General features: G+C 37.6%; 2 protein-coding genes across 3 annotated transcripts in view; one reads left to right on the top strand and one right to left on the bottom strand.

Moving 5' to 3' along the window:
* Nucleotides 1-121: 121 nt before the first annotated feature.
* Nucleotides 122-8,991, bottom strand: LOC139982115 (uncharacterized). Its single transcript, XM_071994654.1, has 4 exons — nucleotides 8,833-8,991; nucleotides 7,614-7,774; nucleotides 2,280-2,417; nucleotides 122-848 (listed from the first exon to the last, which is right to left on the bottom strand). The coding sequence occupies exons 1-4, from the start codon at nucleotides 8,843-8,845 to the stop codon at nucleotides 711-713; spliced, it is 450 nt and encodes a 149-aa protein (XP_071850755.1). The 5' UTR covers nucleotides 8,846-8,991; the 3' UTR covers nucleotides 122-710.
* Nucleotides 8,992-13,585: 4,594 nt separating this feature from the next.
* Nucleotides 13,586-21,208, top strand: part of LOC139983307 (solute carrier family 22 member 3-like) — a 22,821-nt gene continuing 15,198 nt past the window's right edge. Inside the window, exons 1-6 of one of the 2 annotated variants that reach the window (XM_071996768.1) lie at nucleotides 13,586-13,808; nucleotides 14,880-15,315; nucleotides 15,688-15,791; nucleotides 16,703-16,857; nucleotides 17,358-17,526; nucleotides 18,842-18,971. In XM_071996768.1, coding sequence (XP_071852869.1) covers nucleotides 14,893-15,315; nucleotides 15,688-15,791; nucleotides 16,703-16,857; nucleotides 17,358-17,526; nucleotides 18,842-18,971 — 981 coding nt within the window. In that variant the 5' untranslated portion in view covers nucleotides 13,586-13,808; nucleotides 14,880-14,892. Of the gene's footprint in view, nucleotides 13,809-14,863; nucleotides 15,316-15,687; nucleotides 15,792-16,702; nucleotides 16,858-17,357; nucleotides 17,527-18,841; nucleotides 18,972-21,208 lie in introns of both variants that reach the window. The other variant, XM_071996766.1, reaches the window with a different exon arrangement.

Genomic DNA, 21,208 nt, shown 5'->3' with positions numbered 1-21,208 from the left:
TAGGGATACCCCCCCCCCCACACACACACACACACCTTCACCGCTGGTAACGCCACAGTGATACCTTGTTAAATAGCTTCAGGTTAGGTCGAGACAAAAATTAATAAGGTATTCAATGATATTTTTATTTTTGCAGAAAGTCTGGCCGCTTAAGATATTACGGTAAATTTTCCCGTTTCCTTAATTTCTTTACAATGCACTGCTCCGCTATTAATGTTGCTGTATTCTAATTCTACCCTATTGCCACAATCAACTGTTCTATATCACTTTGTTTTATGTCTGGACTGCCTCCGGAAAAAAATAATCCTGCTAGGAACGTAATGCCGACCAGGCCAGGCCAGCGTAAATTGCTCTACAACGATATTTGGGAATTACTTCTGGTGATGTGCTTTGCAAGTTTTCAAAAGAAAATATCTCATCAGGCGTTCCGTTGTCTCACTAGACGGAAACAAAGGTTATCCATAGCAAACACTCAGGGCGAAGTATCGATTGTGTTTTCTGACATAATATTCGTAATATCAGATATTAAATATTGAGCTGATGATCAAACGCATTCAAACAACAACAACAACACCAAAGAAATTGAAAGGTAATCTAAACGACGGTCATGGTAACATTGATGGACGGGATAGGACGCGAATCGATATACCGACTCAGAGTCGAGTTGATTATAGACCGACGGTCGGTTTATAATCAATCAATCAATCAACTCAAGCAATCATTATTATTAAAAAGTAAATGACGATGAAACCGACGGCGAATCCAATTGCTCCCCCAGCGAACTGTCTGGCCGTCTTGGAAGCATGATGGGCGCCGATATAGTCACGAGCTTCGTTTCTACTTCTTGCCTGTTGTCAAAATAGTAATAATTATATCATTTTGAACGTTATTCTCATATCGCCATTACTCCCTTCCGTTATTAATTTTAACATTCTTCAAGCTCATCTTGTTAGATTTTGTTGTTCGATTTTTTTTTTAATTTGCACACTTTTTTTTTTAAATTTGCACAATTTCCACATCCAAACTATTTCAAGAATTCACAGAACAGAGCTGTTAAGAGGGCGAGAGAGTTGCGACATAGGTTTACAGTCACGTGATTGTGGGTGCCATTTTGTATCCGTTAACAAGTTCTATACCGATTCGTGACTGCAGTTAAACACTACATAGTGAGTTGGCGTTTAATGCACCGATTCCCCATCTGACATTACAAGAAGGACATTTTTGGGAAACATGTTCTATATCACAGGATTTTCACTATAGTTATGATTATTACAAGTTTGGAGATTAAATCAGTTTGGCAGGTTTGTTTCATTTGGTTGCTTGTGAAATATTTTTATCATTAAAATTATGACAATCTTTATCATCATCATCATCATCATCATCATCATCATCATCATCATCATCATCATCATCATCATCATCATCATCATCATCATCATCATCATCATCATCATCATCATCATCATCATCATCATCATCATCATCATCATCATCATCATCATCATCATCATCATCATCATCATCATCATCACTACCAACACCACCACCGTCACCGTCATCGTTATCGTCATCGCCATCATTATCATTATTATTATCGTTATCATTATCATCATCATTATCATTATCATTATAATAATTTGTTATTATTATTATTATTATTATTATTATTATTATTATTATTATTATTATTATTATTATTAATAATAATAATCATAATTAATATCTCTTTCAACGCTCCCACCTCTCCCTTCCCATCCCGATCAGTCCCCTATACCCTTCGCTGATAGTAGACAGCTGGAAAGTCTGGTCGTCATGATATCCAACATTCAAATATTTCATGGCGTAGTAGATTGCTCCCTCGCATACTGAATTTATACCATAGACATATGGGGGAAAACCCAAACCCTTCCCCACCTATAATTTTCCACATTGCTCCACTATAGGGATTTGTGTACCATTTGTGTAACCATTCCACTATAAAAAGGAACAAATAAAAGTTCCCGCTTCCTTACTCATAACTGCCACTAACATTATATGAACTTACGTGTGTCAATAAAAGCTGTGATATATATGTGGAATTGTGAGTCACAAGCTTATGATGTCTGACCAGGGGACGGAAGGGGAAGGTGGAGGATTCAGGCTACAAGACATTCGCCACAGTGGCTTGCACAGGATCGGAATAATTTGTCCTCTTTCAAAACATATCTATCAGCCTTTTGGTTTTTTTTTCTTTTTTCGCTATTTCGAATGTGAAACGAGTAATCATTGGTCTTGCCTACCTCTGCGGCCTTCACAGTAGCAACAATCCCGAATGGCAGACAGAAGAAGATAGATATAATTGAGATAACCAGTGAGTCAGGGGCAGGGCCGAGCTCATGGAAAATAACAGGCCGATCGCTGAACGTAGTAACTACGTCCTGGAATACAAACAAAAAGACAAATGTGTAAGTAAACCCTCATGACAAATCTGAGTTTATATTTCACATATCTTGTCAATCATTTTGCTTTTATAAGTAAGGAGATTTCTAAGATAATGCAACATGATATTTATATTTTAGGAATATAACTGGGGTTACCTTAAAAATGGCTTTTTCCCCAGGTCGACAGAACAAAACACATGTGTTATTTGTGTCTTTCCTCATTTCAAAGAATGGCGTCGAATAAAGAAACTATAGTATGTATAGATATATATATATATATATATGTGTGTATATATATATATATATATATATATGTGTGTATATATATATGTATATATATATATATATATATATATATATATATATATATATATATATATATATATATATATATATATATATATATATATGAAAACGCTTCGACGCCTTTCCGAAAAACGGGTTAGGTATCGGCATCATCTTTCCAACTACAGACTATACCGTAAAAACAAAACGGTACCAAAAGGACTTAAAATCAAGGTCCGTGCTGGTTTACCACTTTCTGATAGCGACAGCTTTGCCAATTGGAAAGGAATCCTTAAGAATGCTTCGCTTGAATTAATGGCTGTGCAAATAAGTATTTGTCGCAAAACAATTCACGAACTTAGCCAGCAAATTGATTCCAAAACCAGAAAACTGCAAAAAGAACTCCCCAAGAACGAGTTCGAAAGAAAGCTTGACTCCATCTCCAAAATTTGCTTGAACCTCTCACATACCCTAGCTTCAAGACAATGTCACAAATTGAAGAGGGATAATGTCCCGCAAAGAGTTAAGTCTTCTGGTGAAACCCAACTTGAAACCTCAAAAAGAACCAGGTCTCGCAGATTCCGTCGGAAAGAGATACACACCGCATGCAACACCACCAAATGTGCAGTTGTTACCATTGATTGCCAACTCTCGGCATGAGAAACAAACCTACTCTCCAAAGGTCTAAATTTTTGCCCTAAACCACGGCAAGTAAACGCTCAGAAACTTTCTCTTGACCTAAATCTGTTCTATCGACGCTTACGTCTCCGTGAATTTTTTGCCGACGAAAATGGCAATAACACCACGCAACAAACCAACGACTTGGATTCCAATTTTAAGCCAAAAAGCTCGTGGAATCCACCCAAGGCCCATTGTGCGCCTCTTGAATCATTTATTTCGGCTATTGAAGAGGATGTTAAAACACACACCTCCGCCCCAGACTTCCGCGACAATCTCAACAAAACTGAGAGACAGGCCATTCATGAACTCCGGAAGCGCGATGACATTGTCATCAAGCCAGCCGACAAGGGTTCTGCAATTGTCGCTATGGGCAAACAATTCTACAGAGAGGAAGCCAACAGACTACTCGGCAACCCTCAACACTACAAACTCCTAGATTCTGATCCTACTCAAGAAATCACACAAAACGTGAAAAGAGTCATCCAAAAGATAGTCTCTAACGGTTCCATTGACCGCAAGTTAGGCCAAAACCTCCTGGAAAACGACCCAAAACCTGGTCGCTTTTATTTTCTGCCTAAAATTCACAAAGAAGGCAATCCCGGGAGGCCCATAATATCGGGTAATGGCACAGCGACTGACTGAAAAAATTTCCAAATTCGTGGATCTCCTCATCCAACCTCTCGTTTCGGCCCTACCGTCCTATGTGCAGGACACTACGGATTTCATCCGGAAAATTGGGGAAATAAAAAATCTTCCCTTATCTTCTCTGTTAGTTACCTTGGATGTGTCTTCGTTATACACAAATATCCCTAACGAAGAGGGCATTTCGGCCTGCACAAAAGCATTCAAACCGAAACGTGGTAAAACCCCCACGAAGAAAGAATTGGCCGAATTAATGCAACTTATCTTGACCAACAATAATCTGGTATTTGGCAACAAACACTACCTCCAAATTCATGGCACCGCAATGGGTACCAAAATGGCACCGTCTTTTGCCAACATCTTTATGGGAAACCTCGAGAAAGAATTTTTATCTCGACAAAACTTGAAACCACACACGTGGTTACGTTACATTGACGATATCTTTATGATATGGACCCATGGTGAGGCAAATCTAAAACTCTTCATTGATGACATAAACTCGTTTCATCACACTATCAAATTCACTGCTGATTTTTCTGGACTTGGCGTTCACTTTCTGGACACCACCGTGACCCTACAAAATGGTTCACTCAAAACAGACTTGTTCAATAAACCCACGAACAAGCACAACTACCTCTTACCAAGCAGTTGCCATCCACGTCACTGTACCAGAAATATTCCGTACAGTCAAGCGTTGCGCATTCGACGCATTTGCTCCTCTGAAGTCGATTTTGATTCACGCACTAAAGAACTGTCACAACACCTCCTAAACAGACAGTATTTTCGGGGTACTATTGAAAATGCCATCAAAAAGGCTAAAAGCAAACCCCGTACCGAAACATTGACGTACAAAACTCGTCAAACCAGTTCCAAAAGGGTACCATTGGTTACTGAATTCCACCCTGGTCTCCCACCACTGGCTAATATCATTCAGAAGAATTTTCACCTACTTCAAGGCACCGAACGCCTGAAATCAGTATTCCCAGAATTACCTGTCATCGCTTTTAAAAGACCCAGCAACCTACGGGATATCTTAGTTCGGGCATCCTTTCGGGATGACACCCCATTAGGGGAAAGCAAAACAGAAACTACAGGATCATCGCCCTGTACACAAAATTGCAAAACGTGCTTACTTGTCGATTCGACCGGGGCCTTTCAGAGCAACCAAACCAAACGCACGTTCCAAATTCGGCACAAAATTAACTGCCTATCCAAAAATGTCATTTACCTCATCTACTGTAATATTTGTAACTTACAATACATTGGAGAGTCAAAAAACACTCTTAGAATGAGAATGACACAACATAGATCGGCGATCAAAACAAAAAAGATCTACCAACCTGTTGCAAATCACTTCAATCTCCAAAATCATTCAATTGAGAATTTGCGTGTTATTGCCATTGACCAGAACGATTCTTGGACAGATAAATCTAGGAAAGCGAAAGAAAATTTCTGGGAACTAAACCTAAAGACCACGGCACCATTCGGTTTAAACATCAGAAACGATTTGCCGTCCCAGATAAACCAAAACAATTCCTTTACAATTACGACGGAATCGGATTAAAATAATCCGACGCGGATTAAAATAATCCGAATTTCTAAAACTTCTGCTCAATTCAGCAGAAATCAGTAAGCCGCTTTGCCCTTACAACCATGCCGACATCTCCTCTATAAAACAGTTTCAATTCCTGCTACTCCTTGTCACTTTCGGTGATCATGCACTGAAGAAGAGCTAGTTTTGCTCGAAAGCTCTGCAAAAACCAAACATTGGCTGTTTTACTTCCAATCACTTACCTAATTCAATTATTGTATCTCACTCGAGATCCAGCCTTTCTCTAAATGCAGCATAGTTGTTTAACAGTTTTTCCGTTATTCCTATATATATATATATATATATATATATATATATATATATATATATATATATATATATATATATATGTATATGTATTTCACTGCTGAAGGTGAGTTTTAAACTTTTACAGTCCAATGCTCTGGTCAACTAACTAAGTGCAGTATAGTGTTTAAACAACCAATGGCTGCGCCGCACGTTACCTTCAGAGGGAAGTATATCAATGGAGCTGGTTATTTCCGCTAAAAAAAAAATCTGTTTTTTTTGTGTAATTTTAGCAACTGAATAACCGGACTTATACATGGCCAGTTGAATTAAAAGGGACCGGACAGTAGGGCAAATATAAGCATCGGTTCGTACTATCGACATTTATTGAAATCCTATCCTCAACTGTGAGCATGTTTTATTTTGACAAACGGAACACAAGGTTTAAGGTTCAACAACAAATTCCAAAACCATGATCCCGATCGTATGTCCAGTGGCTCGAAACCTGTAAATATCACAAGAGTGCAACGATTTAGAAGTTTTTATCCAGTCGTTGCTACATGTTTCATAAAGCATATCATTATTAACACAACCTGGCCAGTTCTTTCATCTTTTTTAATACTATATTTTAGCTAATCATCGCAAAATAATTAAGATGTACTCATTTGTATGCTGACTTCATTTTTTTTTGTGCAGACAAACTCGTTCAGTAGTATTAGGGTGAATCATCTGCACATTGTATCAGGCGGCTGACTTAGTTGTAAAATAACCGTCATAACAAGGACAAGACCACAGTCTTTGATAGGATTTAGACGCTATTACATTCACATTACGGTAATATGTTGACTTAACCTTCGCGACACCATTTCAACAGTCTGTAACAGAACGTTGACAATGTCTTTCATCGAGCGATTGGTGATAGATGAATTGTAATATCTTGTCCTATTTTCTTGTAACAACTTGTGAAAATTCGATTTTGTCTATGTAAGCGAAAGCAACTACCGTTAAATTTTGCTTTAGTAACAATTTAAATTTCACCGTTGACATTACAATTGGGTTGTTTGGGTTTTTTAGGGGGGGGGGGCGGTCTTCTGTTATAGTGTCGTAAAGTTGTTATTACGTCACTCCATTGTGTGAAATTTGTATAATACAGATACAATTGTATAATAACCAGATACAACTTCATGCCACAGGGAACACGTTTGATACTTTTGTTTTATTTCCACCCTTATCAGTCTACATGATGTTGTTTTGTAATGCTCTCCCATCTTCGTTCAGCTATAAAACAGTCTTTTTTATTCCTTTATTACCCTGATCACGTGCCCATTTTTTACTAATAACTGTTACAAAAAATTGGATTGACAGATAAGGGCAACATTTTCACGCTTCCATTGACAGCGTGAGCTTACCCTATACTTTAATAGCTGTACGCATAAGACACATACTCTCGAAAGGTAAGTTCAACGCCAGACTGTTCACTAAAAATAATAAGTTTAACAGTTACAATCGACGTGCTCATATATTATTTCTTCGACGCTCTCACATTATATTAGTTTTGGACAAACTTTTCGGAATTTCGACATAGTTTCGACATTTTAATATACATTTGAACATGCTCATATTATTTTTGACATTTGTTCTTTATACATATGGCATTCCATAGAAACTGATACACTCCAACAGATGTAAACCAAACATGGGACTAAATATTATACGGCTCTCGTCATGAATATTCACGATGTCCTCACCTGTGAAGTTGAATATGGTTGTGCTTGCGTGGTCTGAGGGTATCCCTGGGTGGTCGGGTATCCGCCAGGATAGTTTGCCAGGTTCGGATTCTCTGATGTGAATGGGATTTGGAAGTGAGCGCTGTACTCTGGTGGCTGGTCACTAGGCGGGACCGTAGAATCTGAAAGTACCGGTATCGAAAAGTGTGCATAGTGTACAATAACATATAGCATGTTGGCATTATTAACAGAACAGTAAGTAATATAAGAGTGCCCACTTTCGCCGAGGTACCTACTGCTGTTGTTATTTTGTTTTTGAAGTCTCTCTAATTGGTTGTTTGTCTCTTCGTTAGGGGTCCAGATCAATACGGTTAATTTTTTAATTACCCCCTCCCCCACCCCACCCCAGCCCGGCCCCCTCTGAAATGAGGCGAATATGGCGGTATGCGTTAGGCATTACGATTACAAAGAACAAACACGAAATGCAGGGGAGGGATAGTAACTTCACTGTTACCTTGTTGTCACGGAACTTGACATTTATAGCTATGTCTACCAGTTAGTTTTATGGATAGAGCCGTTTTGAACTCAGTTTTTATGTAACTCAGTACGCCACCCAGCTGCAAACCGAACCCAGTGGCAGAATGATGTCCGGGACTTGTGTGCCTTCTGGCACAGAGAGATTTAAGGTTAAGGTTAAGGTTTTGAAAGCTTGCGCTACAAGAGCCAGGTCGGACACCAGACCTTATTTTCGAAGTCTTCATGTTGTATTATTAATAAGAACACTCTATGATTGAGTTCAGTTATCGCTGTACCTCCTCATTGACCCAAGGCTCCAAAGCTGTAACTCCCTAAACCGTTCTATTTCTGAATCGTAACTGTTGATAGACCTCATACGAGGAGGTTAGACCTATTAATCATGATAAAGGCCAACCCCGGGACCAAAAAGAAGCAAGCATGAAGATGTGAGTCCACCGCCTGGGCCCCAGCCGGAGCTTTGCCCATGGAACCCACCAGGGGCTATTATGCGGAAACCTGGACCTCACTTGATAAAGGCTTGGCGCCAAATCTTCAGTTCTATCCGTGTTCACTCATTTATGCGCCCTCCCCCTACGTCCCTTCCACTTTTCAATTGGTATCGACGCCCATGGAATTATTAAACTAATCTAAAACAAAATTTACACAAGGCTCCTGTACACGTAGGCCTATATTCATTAAACAAAACGAGATGTGCCTTATTTACCTTTATTCTCCATTGTGCAGATATATTGCGAAGTTTGTCGGTTCAAGTGCTTCTTGTGCTGTTTGTATATATGTATAAGTTGCCTACATAAAGCATTGCTTAATGCAATAACAGTGTACGTTAAAGCAGCAATCTAACGTATGATTGTACAATATATATATATATATATATTTACATGTAAATATACACATATATATGCCGTATTTTAACGTGTACGTAGACCAAAGGTGTACATTTGTTACGCATCGTAGCATATTCTTGTGCAAACTAATCTCTTGTGAGTACAAAGGTTGTTTTTATCATTTTTTTCTGGAGTAACAGAAAGTTCGATGCACTTAAACACTGATAGTCATTTCTGTTTATACAAACTGTGCGTGGAATCGCCAATGCGTAAGGCTACTTAATTTTAACGCCGTAAAGCCGGTCACAAACACACATAGTGTGGCAGATAATGACATGCTTAGCTTAAAGAGCAAACTGATCCACATTAATTAGTTGAAACCCAAATCTCAATGTACTGTAGCTACTTCGATAAACGGTCGATTAAATTTAGTTTTTCGTTTGCTAATCCCTCCTTTTCTCCGGGAAGTGGATCACACGTGTGGGTGGTCAGTGATTTCATCATGGTAGTTATTCAGCAGCTGCTTTTACTCTACTATCGTAAAATGCTTTCTGATTTATTCTGGAAAATGTGAAACATTTGGTATGTTTGTATATCATATCAACTCGTTTACATTCACCAGGTTGGATGTGAGGGTGCGGTTTTGACCTAAATATGAAGCACAGTTCAGCAATTGTAGTTAAGTGTAACGCACCAGCCGGCGATGGATTCAAATCACGATAGACCACGGGTAGGTGATCAACTTAGAAGTAGCAATGGCGCGAAGACACAACACATGTGCCAAAACAAAATGCAAACAAAGTAATTCAGCGTTTTCTTTTGTATATAATTACTCAACTCTCTGCTAGGGATTAGAATCAATACCATGGACATCTCAATTAGAATCAACACAACATATAGAAGGCATTTTCACTCCCAGATGTAAATATGATCATAAATGATAACTCAGTGGTTCTTTGGTCATCAAGATTCCCGAACGGTCATGTATCCGAGGTCTACAGCAGAACACCTTAAGTCACGTGGTACATCTCCGGTCCTCGTATACACAGGGTGTTTGCTAACGCTTAACAAATGGGGCACAAACTTACCAATAGTTATCGTTCAGACCCCCGTGCCATATCAAGATGGCTGTCGCTAAACACCCAAAATCCACTCTCCTTTTATTCTTCCCCAAGTCTCCTTTCCATCGCTTCTCTCTGCGTCTCTTCTCCCTCGGTTTCCTCTCCATCGGAGCGAGTCCGTTCCTTTTACACGACGGGATCCCCGGGTGGTTTCCGTCACGTGACTATATTCCCACGACAGACTCCTGAGAAGATCCGGCAGAACCAGCAATGTTTACAAACCCTAACGACGGTTGTTAGGCTGTATCGGCTCGGTCCTTTCATCTCGGGTCCTGCGCGCCCGGGGATTGACTTCCCAAGCCTCACCGTAACAATAATCCAACCATTTGATATTATTCTCATTAAATGGATAAATAATTTGATGAAATAAAGGTGAGTGACTCGGGTTTTCGTTATTCGTTATTCAGAGAAAACCCAAATAGGCATATGACCTAACTTCAAGCCGAAAGCAAGAAGAATTTTAATAGGAAATAATCATACTTATGTACTTATTTACGTATACATGCGTACGTGATGTGTTGTACATTTGCAGATTTGAGAATAAGTGTAAGGGGACAACATTATCATAATTTTTTAAGAATGAGAAACACGAGATAATCCCAACTTACCAGGATTTTATATTTCAATTTCTCTTATTTTTGCAACTTCTAGATTAAGTTAATTTTAAGCTTCCCTATCGTTCTATGTATAAGCCTCGTTTCTTTTGTCTAAGTTTTTAAAGTGTTGGTATATAAGCTGTATTGTATGCTTCTGTAACTGAAGACTACAGATCTATTTCTGTGTTTAAATATAGGCTACGTCGAAGAGGGGGAGGGAATTTGCCAATGAGTGACAACGTTACAAGTACCTGAAAGACCATTTGGAGTGACAAGGCGTAGAACTGCCCCATCTCAACACCACAGTCGTAACTCGATCACTTTACTTTTGTTCGTAGCCCTATATATGATGAAAACATACCCCTATTGCTGGACCTCGATTCGTACGTTCTAGATAAACCTTGAAAAAGTTTAGATTGATGAGGTTAGCACGTTTATTGTTGGAACGATTTTAACTCAGTAACTGTTGTAACAGGCATCATCTCTGTTGTCGTAGTTGCGATGATCAATTAGTCTCAAATGAATACAACTTACAAGTCTTCATCTCGTTCATGATGAAAATTCGAAAGCTAAATATTTATCAGGTGAGTCATCTAAGAGCATGTGAACGGAAACCAAACCACCTGATTCACTCTCAGCTCCCAGTTCCCTAACAAGACTGTGCTACATTAGCTGCAGCATGACTTATCTCCTTTAAAGGGAAATGATACTCATATCACAAAGATACTACACATATCTCGGCTGAAGACTTGGCTGAGCGTTATGCTATGCTCTATGTATCTGCATACAACAGATGCAACACATAATGCTTTGTCGAATGTTAGAGGAGCGTCTCTGATACACATCACTGACTACAATATCGCCTCTGATATTAATTGTAGCCTACATAGGAAACTTGTACGGCAGAACGGAACATCTTAATGTAGCGATTGAATAAGGATGATGATATGGTTATCGGTTCCTCAAATCGGGGTAGACCGTGTAGGAGCTGCTCGCAAACATAGGTCACACGCGTATCCCGGACACGTTAGTTGGCGCTGCAAGAATATTGGTGGCTTTCCGGGTAATCGCCTTTGTAGTCCATTTCGATCCCAAGTCATAGACGGCAATCACGGAGGAACCTTATTAAATTTACGTAGAATACTGTGGAAACTGAAATGGTCTTTAGCCATGCAGTTAGGCGACATTAATGAAGAACCGTTACCCCAGAAGGTTGGAGGAGAGGGAGATTTGTTTCTCATAGAAACACTTATTGCATTCGATATTGGCTTAAGTATTTTCTAACTCACACTTTAATATTCTTGATTCTGCAGATATTTGCTGATGATGTAGTAAACCGATGTATTGCGGTCTGCAGATAATTTGCTGATGATGGCGCCAATCTATCTATTGCTGATTGTAATTGCGCTTTTAGTAGGCATAGAAATTATATCGATATGGTAAGCAGTTACATGGTTTGCTTTCACTAAAAATCATTTTTCTTACAACCAGAGCCGTCGAGAGCTGCTGATGTCAGCATGCTGATGTAAGCACATTTCCCACTAATTAAGGACCTTTTTTGACACCATTCATGTTTGTATCTATTTTTTTTAAGTTTTCGATGTTTCAAACGCGTTTCCAGAGGAATGTCCCGGACCACAACCGTTTCTCGTCTTCCTGGATCCCCCACAGTGAAGGAAACTGCAAAGCGGGATATATATAATAATATAGATATATATATATATATATATATATATATATATATATAGACATGAGTGAAGGAAGCCGTCGATTTATATATATATATATATATATATATATATATATATATATATATATATATATATATATATATATATATATATATATATATATATATTTATAGCCAAGCCAAGCAAAGCCAGAATGAACCACATTCGAAATATATACAAATTATGTTTTTTATCGTTATATTAAAGAAGCAGTACTTCAAATTCCATTGTCAAATATGGGATAGGCATATTAAGAGGCTCATTTCAAATATAAAAAATAATAATTTACGGTATCTGAAGATATGGTTATTTGAGTATGAATATTTTGGTCGTTTAAACCAGACCTCATTCGAGGAAGTGGATCAAAGTAGGTTGTATATGTTTTTCATCACATATATATTCTCCACTTGATTTATCCTCAGTAGAAATGTGATCAATGTATAATGCTATCGTAGCTGTGAATGTATGTATTTTATGAATTTTATAGATGTGCAACTTCTTTGTAAATTTATTATTTTCTTCTGTGATTTAACTTAGTGATGTAAATATCGTATGAAAAGAGAGCAGAAACCTCCTCAGCTCAATCCCTATCATTGTTTCGTATATTTTGCTGTTGCCAGATGTATTAACAACATCACATCAAATTTGAAAAGAATAAGAACCAAATATAATTATATTCCTTATAAACGTGATATGAGGTTACGGTTTTGATTTAAATATGAAAAAAAAACATTAGTTGCAAATCAATCATCTTAATTACCGGCATATTCCTTCTACTTGGGTAATTATAAGTTGACTATGTCAGATGAACCTTATTACGTCATTCGAATTTCTTATACAACATCTTGCTACCACGGATGTCATGGGTCCTATGTTGATATACAAGGCGTACTTTAAAGTACAGAGTAAATAAACTGTTCTCGATTGTATTTTGGTTTTCTCTTGAGTACCACCAACCATGTTTTTTATGTATGTTTGCTTTCCTATATTTTACGATGTCGTTGCTTGATATTTGCATCAAAAGTACAGATAAACCTTTGGATATGACTCTCTACGAAGAATAACGGCCAGCAATATTACAAAAATACTACGATAGCAAAATATCGAGTGGCAAACAACGACGGGTTCATATCTATTGTAGACGGTAAAGTAGTATACACGAACACAGACATACAGATCATATCACAAAGGATCAGAATAACGCAGAGAGACACCGTTTGTATTATTTTAAAAGACAATCTTACAATTTGTCTCAATACTGTCTACGGTATGGCAACAACAAAAAATGAGACTGAAGTAACCGTTTCTTTGTCAAGTTTATAAACGGGGGTGTTGAACAGGAAACAAAACAGGGATAGGACACTACTTATCCTCTGTTCTCATCCGCTTCGGGGATTCGAATTTGCTGGTAAGATATTATGATTTTGAGTTAACAGCCTAACATACCCACACTATATATATATATATATATATATATATATATATATATATATATATATATATATATATATATATATATATATATATATATATATATATATATATATATATATATATATATATATATATATATATATATATATATATATATATATAGTGGTTTTCCCCTTTAAATAATTGTATAGACGTCAAATGATGCATTCTGAGATGTACTACACAGCTCTTCGCCACTTACAATAGCTACATACAATAGCTACACATATTTACTCTGCGTGTTACAATGAAAGAATATAGAGACCTTAAATTTCATACAGGGAGTAGATAGTTCATTCAATTGCAAAACCTTCGGTAGTGTTTGACAGGTTTATCGTCCGCTTGAATGAAACAATACTTCCTGTCCCGTAACAACTTCATGGAGTTACACATACACTTGTGTTGAAATATACCAGAACCCAGACACGTCTGTAGAACATGAATACCCCAAAGTGGTTTCCTGAAACCATTTCTGAACACTAGTCAAAAAATTTAACTATTTTGTATTGACTAGTACTAATAATCAGAAGCTTGTAATTACACATATACCCTGGTTGGTACAAGGGAAGAATCTGGGTACCTTAAGATTTCTAACAGGGAGTAGATAGTGTATACACTATCTGCACAAACTTTATTTTATATTTATTTTTGTTGGCATAAAGCAATACCTGTTGTCCCGTAACAACTAAATGGACGTGAAGTTACACACACACTTGTGTTAAAGAAAAACCTGAACCCAGACTCATTTGTAGAACAAGGATACCCTAATGTGGTTTCCTAAAACCTTTTCTGCACACTAGTACAAAAGCCATATTGCCACATAAGTGCGCCTTATTATCATACAATATGGCACGGTATTGCTGTCCTCACGTCCCATGGTCATACAATTGCTCTCTACAGTGACGCCCATGTAAATTCCCAAATTTACATATTAATATATATATATATATATATATATAGTTTTTCAGAATATAAATCTTTGCTCCTTAGTTCGGTTTGTCTACAGAATACAAATCAACATGAACAGCTTTGACGAACTTTTGGTCAAAATTGGAAGCCTTGGTTGGTTCCAAATTCGACTGTATATGTTGGTCTGCCTTGTATCATTTGGAGGATCTCTGGTCACTTTTGCGCAAGTCTTCATAGGCGGAACTAACGACCATTGGTGTAAAGTCGATCACTGGGGAAATGACAACTGCAGTCAGTTTGTGATAACAACAGAAAAACAATGCTCTGAGTTAAAGAGAAATTTGTCTACGGTCATGTCTGTGGTTCTGGAAGCCAAAGATCTTGACTCACACTGTGTTAAGTATAACCTGACTGGTATCAAATTGACTTCTGCCTTCGAAAATCACCATCTGCTGAAATATCTTGACGTCATTCCGTGTGATCAGGGCTGGAACTTTGATCGAAGCGAGTATCGCAGTACCATAACAGAAGATGTAAGTTCGATCAATTGCATTCATATTAATACATTAATATATTAATGTTAATTAGAATATATATATTCGCCCCTAAACAAAACAAAAGGTATTTACACCAAGAATGAAAGGAGACGTTCTGACTTTTTGTCAGCTATAACTGGGTTTTGGGTTCGGAGGAGAGAGAGATGGATTACGGTTGTTTGATATTTTTACCACTAGCTTGTAGCTAAAAATGGCATGGTGTAAGTTTTCGGTCGTTCTGAGTTACTTGCATTAGAAATATCTTTGACAAACGCATGAAATGTATTTTTTCACTAATATAATGCAAAAGAAACATTTGTCAAGGTTTACGCTGTTTTCTTTATGACATTGTACCTCTTTATATCTCAGTGGGAGCTTGTTTGTGGGCAGTCTTCATCCACCAACATCCTTCAATCTGTAACATTCGCAGGACGACTGGCTGGTTGTATCCTGTTCGGTTATCTCGCTGACAGGTATCTTAAACGACCAAGTCATTTTTATTGTAAATGTTGAATCCAACCATGAATGTTGGCTTTAAATCAGTTTCCTGTGTTGGCAAGGTAACATCTCTCTATACCATATATCTTGATAGTGTGTGTTATGTTAATGTCACAATATGGATAATAAACATCCGCATAGTCTGCACTGTGTATATTGTGTTTATATTAACTCCTGCCCTTACTTGTCATTTTTGTACAATTATAGTCCAAATGGTATTGTTTAATAAACATGCAGCTAGTCGCGTGTTTCATTACTTTGAATTGATAAGTGAAATTTCTGTCTGATATCACTGTCTAGGACAAAATGTTCAATGCCTGTGTTGTATCTCTCTGAAAGGTTTGGTAGATTGACTGAGTAAGATTGAGAAGTATAATTATATATTTGTTTTTACATATCAACTTTACCTTTCATAACATCATAGAAGTATCATGTTACAAGGGCGTAGGAACCGGGGGGCTGGGGGCGCCAGCCCCCAGTGAAAAATGTGGAGGGGCGGAAGTAATATTCCGCCCCCCCCCCCGCTTCGCAAGTCAGAAAACCCCTTTTTCATTTCCAAATGAGAAAAAAATCTCATTTGGAGCACCAAATTGCATCTAAGGCCCGGTGAAAATAAAAAATTAAGTTTACAAAATGGAGAGGGTGTTGAAGTATGCTATATTGCACCAAATTGCATCTGAGGCTACCTGGAAATTCAAAAAATTCCAAAGGGTAGGGGGACACCCCCTCCCCTTAGACCCCTCCCCCAGGCCGGCCATCAGTCTTCAGCCCCCCCCCACTCAAAAGTACCTTCTTACGCCACTGTCATGTTATGATTGCCTTATCCGCTATATGTGAATAATTTTAGCACTACACTCTATCCATCATCACGTAATCATTCTCGCAGAATTGGTCGACGATACACCATAACAGTGTCTACTGTACTAACCGGCTTCGTATGTGTCTTGTGTGCTGCTTCCCCAAACGTCATTATTTTTGGAATACTACGATTTATCGTCGATGGACTAGCGTACGGAACCACTCTGGTGTGTTTTGTACTGGGTAAGCTGTTTCTCTTTTCTGATCCATTCCACATCGTAATTATACGTAAAATTGCAAATGAAATTTTCTAGAAGTAGGTTATGAACAATTCTGTAGGCAACGGTATCTGTATCCATGTATGAGAATAAAAATTAGCTTGAGAGCAAATAAAGAGAAGGAAAAACATACTAGTATCATCAGTTTGTTTAGCATGTGATATATGACCAATTGCTTTCTCATCTAAGAGTATTGATTTTTCGTGGTGGACATTGTAGGCAGCAGACCGCATAATTAAGCAATGTGTCAAAACTGTGGTAAAAAGGTATGTATTATACTAAGAGCAAAGAATACTTTCAGGTAGGAAGTGTTTCAAAATTGAGAGAATATCAGTAACCTTAACGACCTTAGTATAAATAGTTTCACTATGAATTTGTCCAAGTTAATCCCGACTCTATCATGACACCTATGAAGAGTGGAACAGATTGTATGAATATTCTCTCCCTCTTTCGGAATTTGTACAGGAACTGAAGTTATTCTTCCTGAAATTCGTGTGTACTTCGGCGTGATCCTCTGGTTCTGTTTTGCGTTGGGTTATTTTGTGGTGGCAGCAGTGGGACGCTATATAGAAAACTGGAGAATTCAACTTCTTCTTTTTGCTATACCTTATTTCGCTGCCATCCCATTTTTGTTGTAAGTACTGTAATGTCGTTTCGCTGCCATCCCAATTTTATTATAATTTTGGGCTTTTCATATCCTATATTTAAATGTGTCGCCTTTTTTAAATTTTGTATAATTGATAGCCAACAGAAGGCATGCTTTAACCGGTTTGTTACCATGCATATAACACAAATATTAAAGCTTAGCTTGTGTATAGATGCATGATTTTCAGGCCTGACAATAGAGGAGGGGAGAGTGGAGCCAGGCTACAGCCCACCTGGACGGCGTCAATTTGGGGTCCCGATAAATATGGCATGAAGAATAATGTATATTCATTTTATAGTCAAGTTTAGAAAACTGAAGTTTCTCAATGACGTGTCTGATGTAAACTGACAGAAATTGATAAGCCTATGTAAGTTTTTCTTTCATCGGTTCTGGTGTCTACGGGGAAGTGTTCTTAAATCAAGATAACAGTTTGTGATTGGTTAGTTTACTCTATGACGTATACAATCACGCACGTACTTTGTCGATAAGACCATTCGTTTAGACGCGGGCTTTATACAAATCTGCAACCTTATTGCTTTCAGTAGCAAAACCTAAACCTTCCTGTTCCCTGTGTACAACTGTGTTATTTATTTAACTATATATTAATTTTATTCATATGAAGTCAGAAGTAAGAACATAGTGTATTTGCTATAACGAATGTACGTACTCTGTCGATCACCCACTTGGGACCAATATTTTATTCTGTACGTACATTTTCCACTTCAAAGCACTCGTACTGACAGTATGATCAGTGTGACTATCTCGCTGGAATAAAATCAAAGTTAAGAGATGGTTACACTGTTTATACTGTCAATATGATTGTTTTCAAGCATGATATGAGGAAACAGTATAGAATGTTAATAGCATTAGATTCAGATAAATGTTAGGAACTGTTCAAACTGTCAGCATGAGTGTTTTCAAGCATGTTATGAGAGAACAGTATAGAGTGATATTAGCATTGGGAGATTTTAGCAACTGACTGCGAAGATCGCGGCTTTCTAGACACAACCTGTTCGAAGTTGCGGCATTAATGTTTCGACAGCGTAATTGCCTTATAAAACCATCCAAGTTCCTATGTTGGACTTTTCATTTTACTACATTTTTTAATTTATTCATAAGACGACAGTTGCAGGAATATTAACATTAATGAAATTTACATGATAACGCCCCAGATGTTCAAATGTTCGTATCTTTACTGTTTTTCATTGTGTTTTGTTTATCTGTTAGGAGGGGGGGGTTCTCTAACACTCACTGCCTAGATGTCTCGAAATAAATTAAATTATTTCAACAACAAAAAACCCAGTTTCTTAACAGAATCACCCAGGTGGCTCTTGAGTAAAAGGAATTACTACAAGGCTGAAAAAGCTATCAAGAAAATAGCTATTGTTAACGGAAAATACCCACCGGCAGCCTTCATGACAAAGCTACGGGAGGTACGTTATCATTTCTAATTGTTAACACTTGACCGATAATGGTCATTCTCGTTTACTTCAGATTAATAGGCCAGACACTTTAATAACATATAGTATATGTTTCATGATATTATAATTGACGTTTCGTATGGTAGGGCTGTCAAGCAGCACAGCGTGACTATACAAATTCTGCTTGCTAAAAACTCCAGATACGCCAAACTAAAAATGCAAAAATGTTTTCTGAGAGACAAACAAACAAGCCAATTCAAGTAACGTACGTAAGCTACAGGGGGTCTGCGACTAGGATTTGATCATTTCGCGAAACTGCTTTTTATGCCATTTTCAATAGAACGGACAGGTATAAACATGGTTTAATAAACAAACCGTTATTCGTCCATGTTATGAAATATGAATAACATTAGCCACCGTGAATTGATGAGGGAACAAGGATCGGTGGATACCAACGTTACTACCTCATGTAGCTGTCATGATCGAAGCATCGCTGCGTAGACGTGCACAGACGTGAATATAGGAGTCATAGCTCAGTGGTTAACGCCGGTGCCTTCCCAATCATAAGGTACCCAGTTCGAGTCACTCCTAGATTGATGTATGTCGTCCAGTTACAGAGTTGTTGAAAATTGACAATTCATAATCATGGACGTTAAGTATGAATCGAAGAGACTGACTTCGGTCAGCTTGCGGTTTTGATATGTCAATGATGGCTTCTTCGCGATTCCTGCTTGCATGAGGATCTAAAATACATACCAACCTACATACATTATTTGTTCGCAATTTACCTTGATTTCTTAAAAGCAAGGAATACTAAATGCAAGATACTATTTCTGGAACCGCTCATGTTTTGTAAATTAATGAAATACTTGATGCATGCGTTCAGAGAAATGCACGTCGTCGTCGTCGTCCTATGAGTCATGACTGACCCTTTGTGACCCTATTGATGATGACGTTCCAACCACTTCTATCCTGGGCATATCGGTGAGCTGCGCAGATGTTCATGCCGGTGATCTCTTTTATTCCGTCAGCCCATCGAACTTTTGGCCTACCACGTTTTCGTTGACCCTCAACATGACCTTGGGTAATGATCTTCTCCAAGTTGTCACCTTCTCTCCTAGAAATGTGTCCAAAATACTGCAGCTTGTTCTTATCTATTTTCTGACATAAGGTGACCTTCGCTCCAATTTGGTTCTTGACAAAATCATTTGACTTACGTTCCTTCCATGATCTCCTCAGCATCCTCCTCCAACACCACATTTCAAAAGCATGGATTTTCTTTCTGTCTGCTGCTCCAAGAGCCCACGTCTCAGAACCATATGTAGCGATTGGAAAGACCAAAGCATTCATCATATGAATCTTGGTGTTCCTTGAGATCCCTCTGTCTTTCCAGAGGGCACGTAACCATACAAAATAGCAATTTCGCATAAATCACACCGATTTAGAATTTGGAATGACTTTAAAGATTTTTTTAGCTCAAATGTTTCTTTCCAACATGGCGGAAATTTGAATATAAAAACAATCTGCCAATTAATAGTGCAATGCAAATAATATTAAATATATAATAATATATAATATATATTAATATAATAATATTTTTGCTTGTGTATTAATAATTTATGATATATATCCCAAGGATCCTGATTTCCCGGATAAGAGCGTAATATGAAATAATATGAATTATGTCGAGGTCAAAAATTAACAAACAAATTTTATTAAAAAGCTTTCTGACACAACAGGCGGATCTGTTGGTAAAATCTGAACCACTTTAAAGGACTTTAAAGGAAAACAATTTCATCAGATATCGTTTTAAGAAGTCTTGAACTGCTGTCATAAGTTTTTCGACCTTCACTTTTACCTGACTCTATTTCCAAAATAGGAGTTGAAAAATCCACAAAACTAACAAAAGAGATTAATCTCAAAAATATCTGCTTAGTCATGAATGTGTGCGGGCAACAATTAAGATAGACGTAACAAAATAACGTTAAAAGAAAAACATGACCAAACCAAAAGATATTCACTAGACAATCCGTCAGTTGCGTGATTTTATCACTAAAAATGTCCTTATTTATCCCGTCAGAACAAAGAATTGAGAGGTACAAGATTGTTACATATAGTAACATGACTAAAATGTAGTAGTACATTCTAACTATGTATAAATAATTTTAAATAATGTTTTACTTTAACTCTAATAAATATCACTGTTTGAAACGTACTGACGGCACTTGTCACCGTCATTGGTCTCGTCG

Source organism: Apostichopus japonicus, chromosome 16 (genome assembly GCF_037975245.1).
Source record: "Apostichopus japonicus isolate 1M-3 chromosome 16, ASM3797524v1, whole genome shotgun sequence".
Lineage (NCBI taxonomy): Eukaryota > Metazoa > Echinodermata > Holothuroidea > Aspidochirotida > Stichopodidae > Apostichopus > Apostichopus japonicus.
The sequence above is the reverse complement of the archived record's forward strand: the minus strand, read 5'-3'. Positions and strand labels throughout refer to the sequence as shown.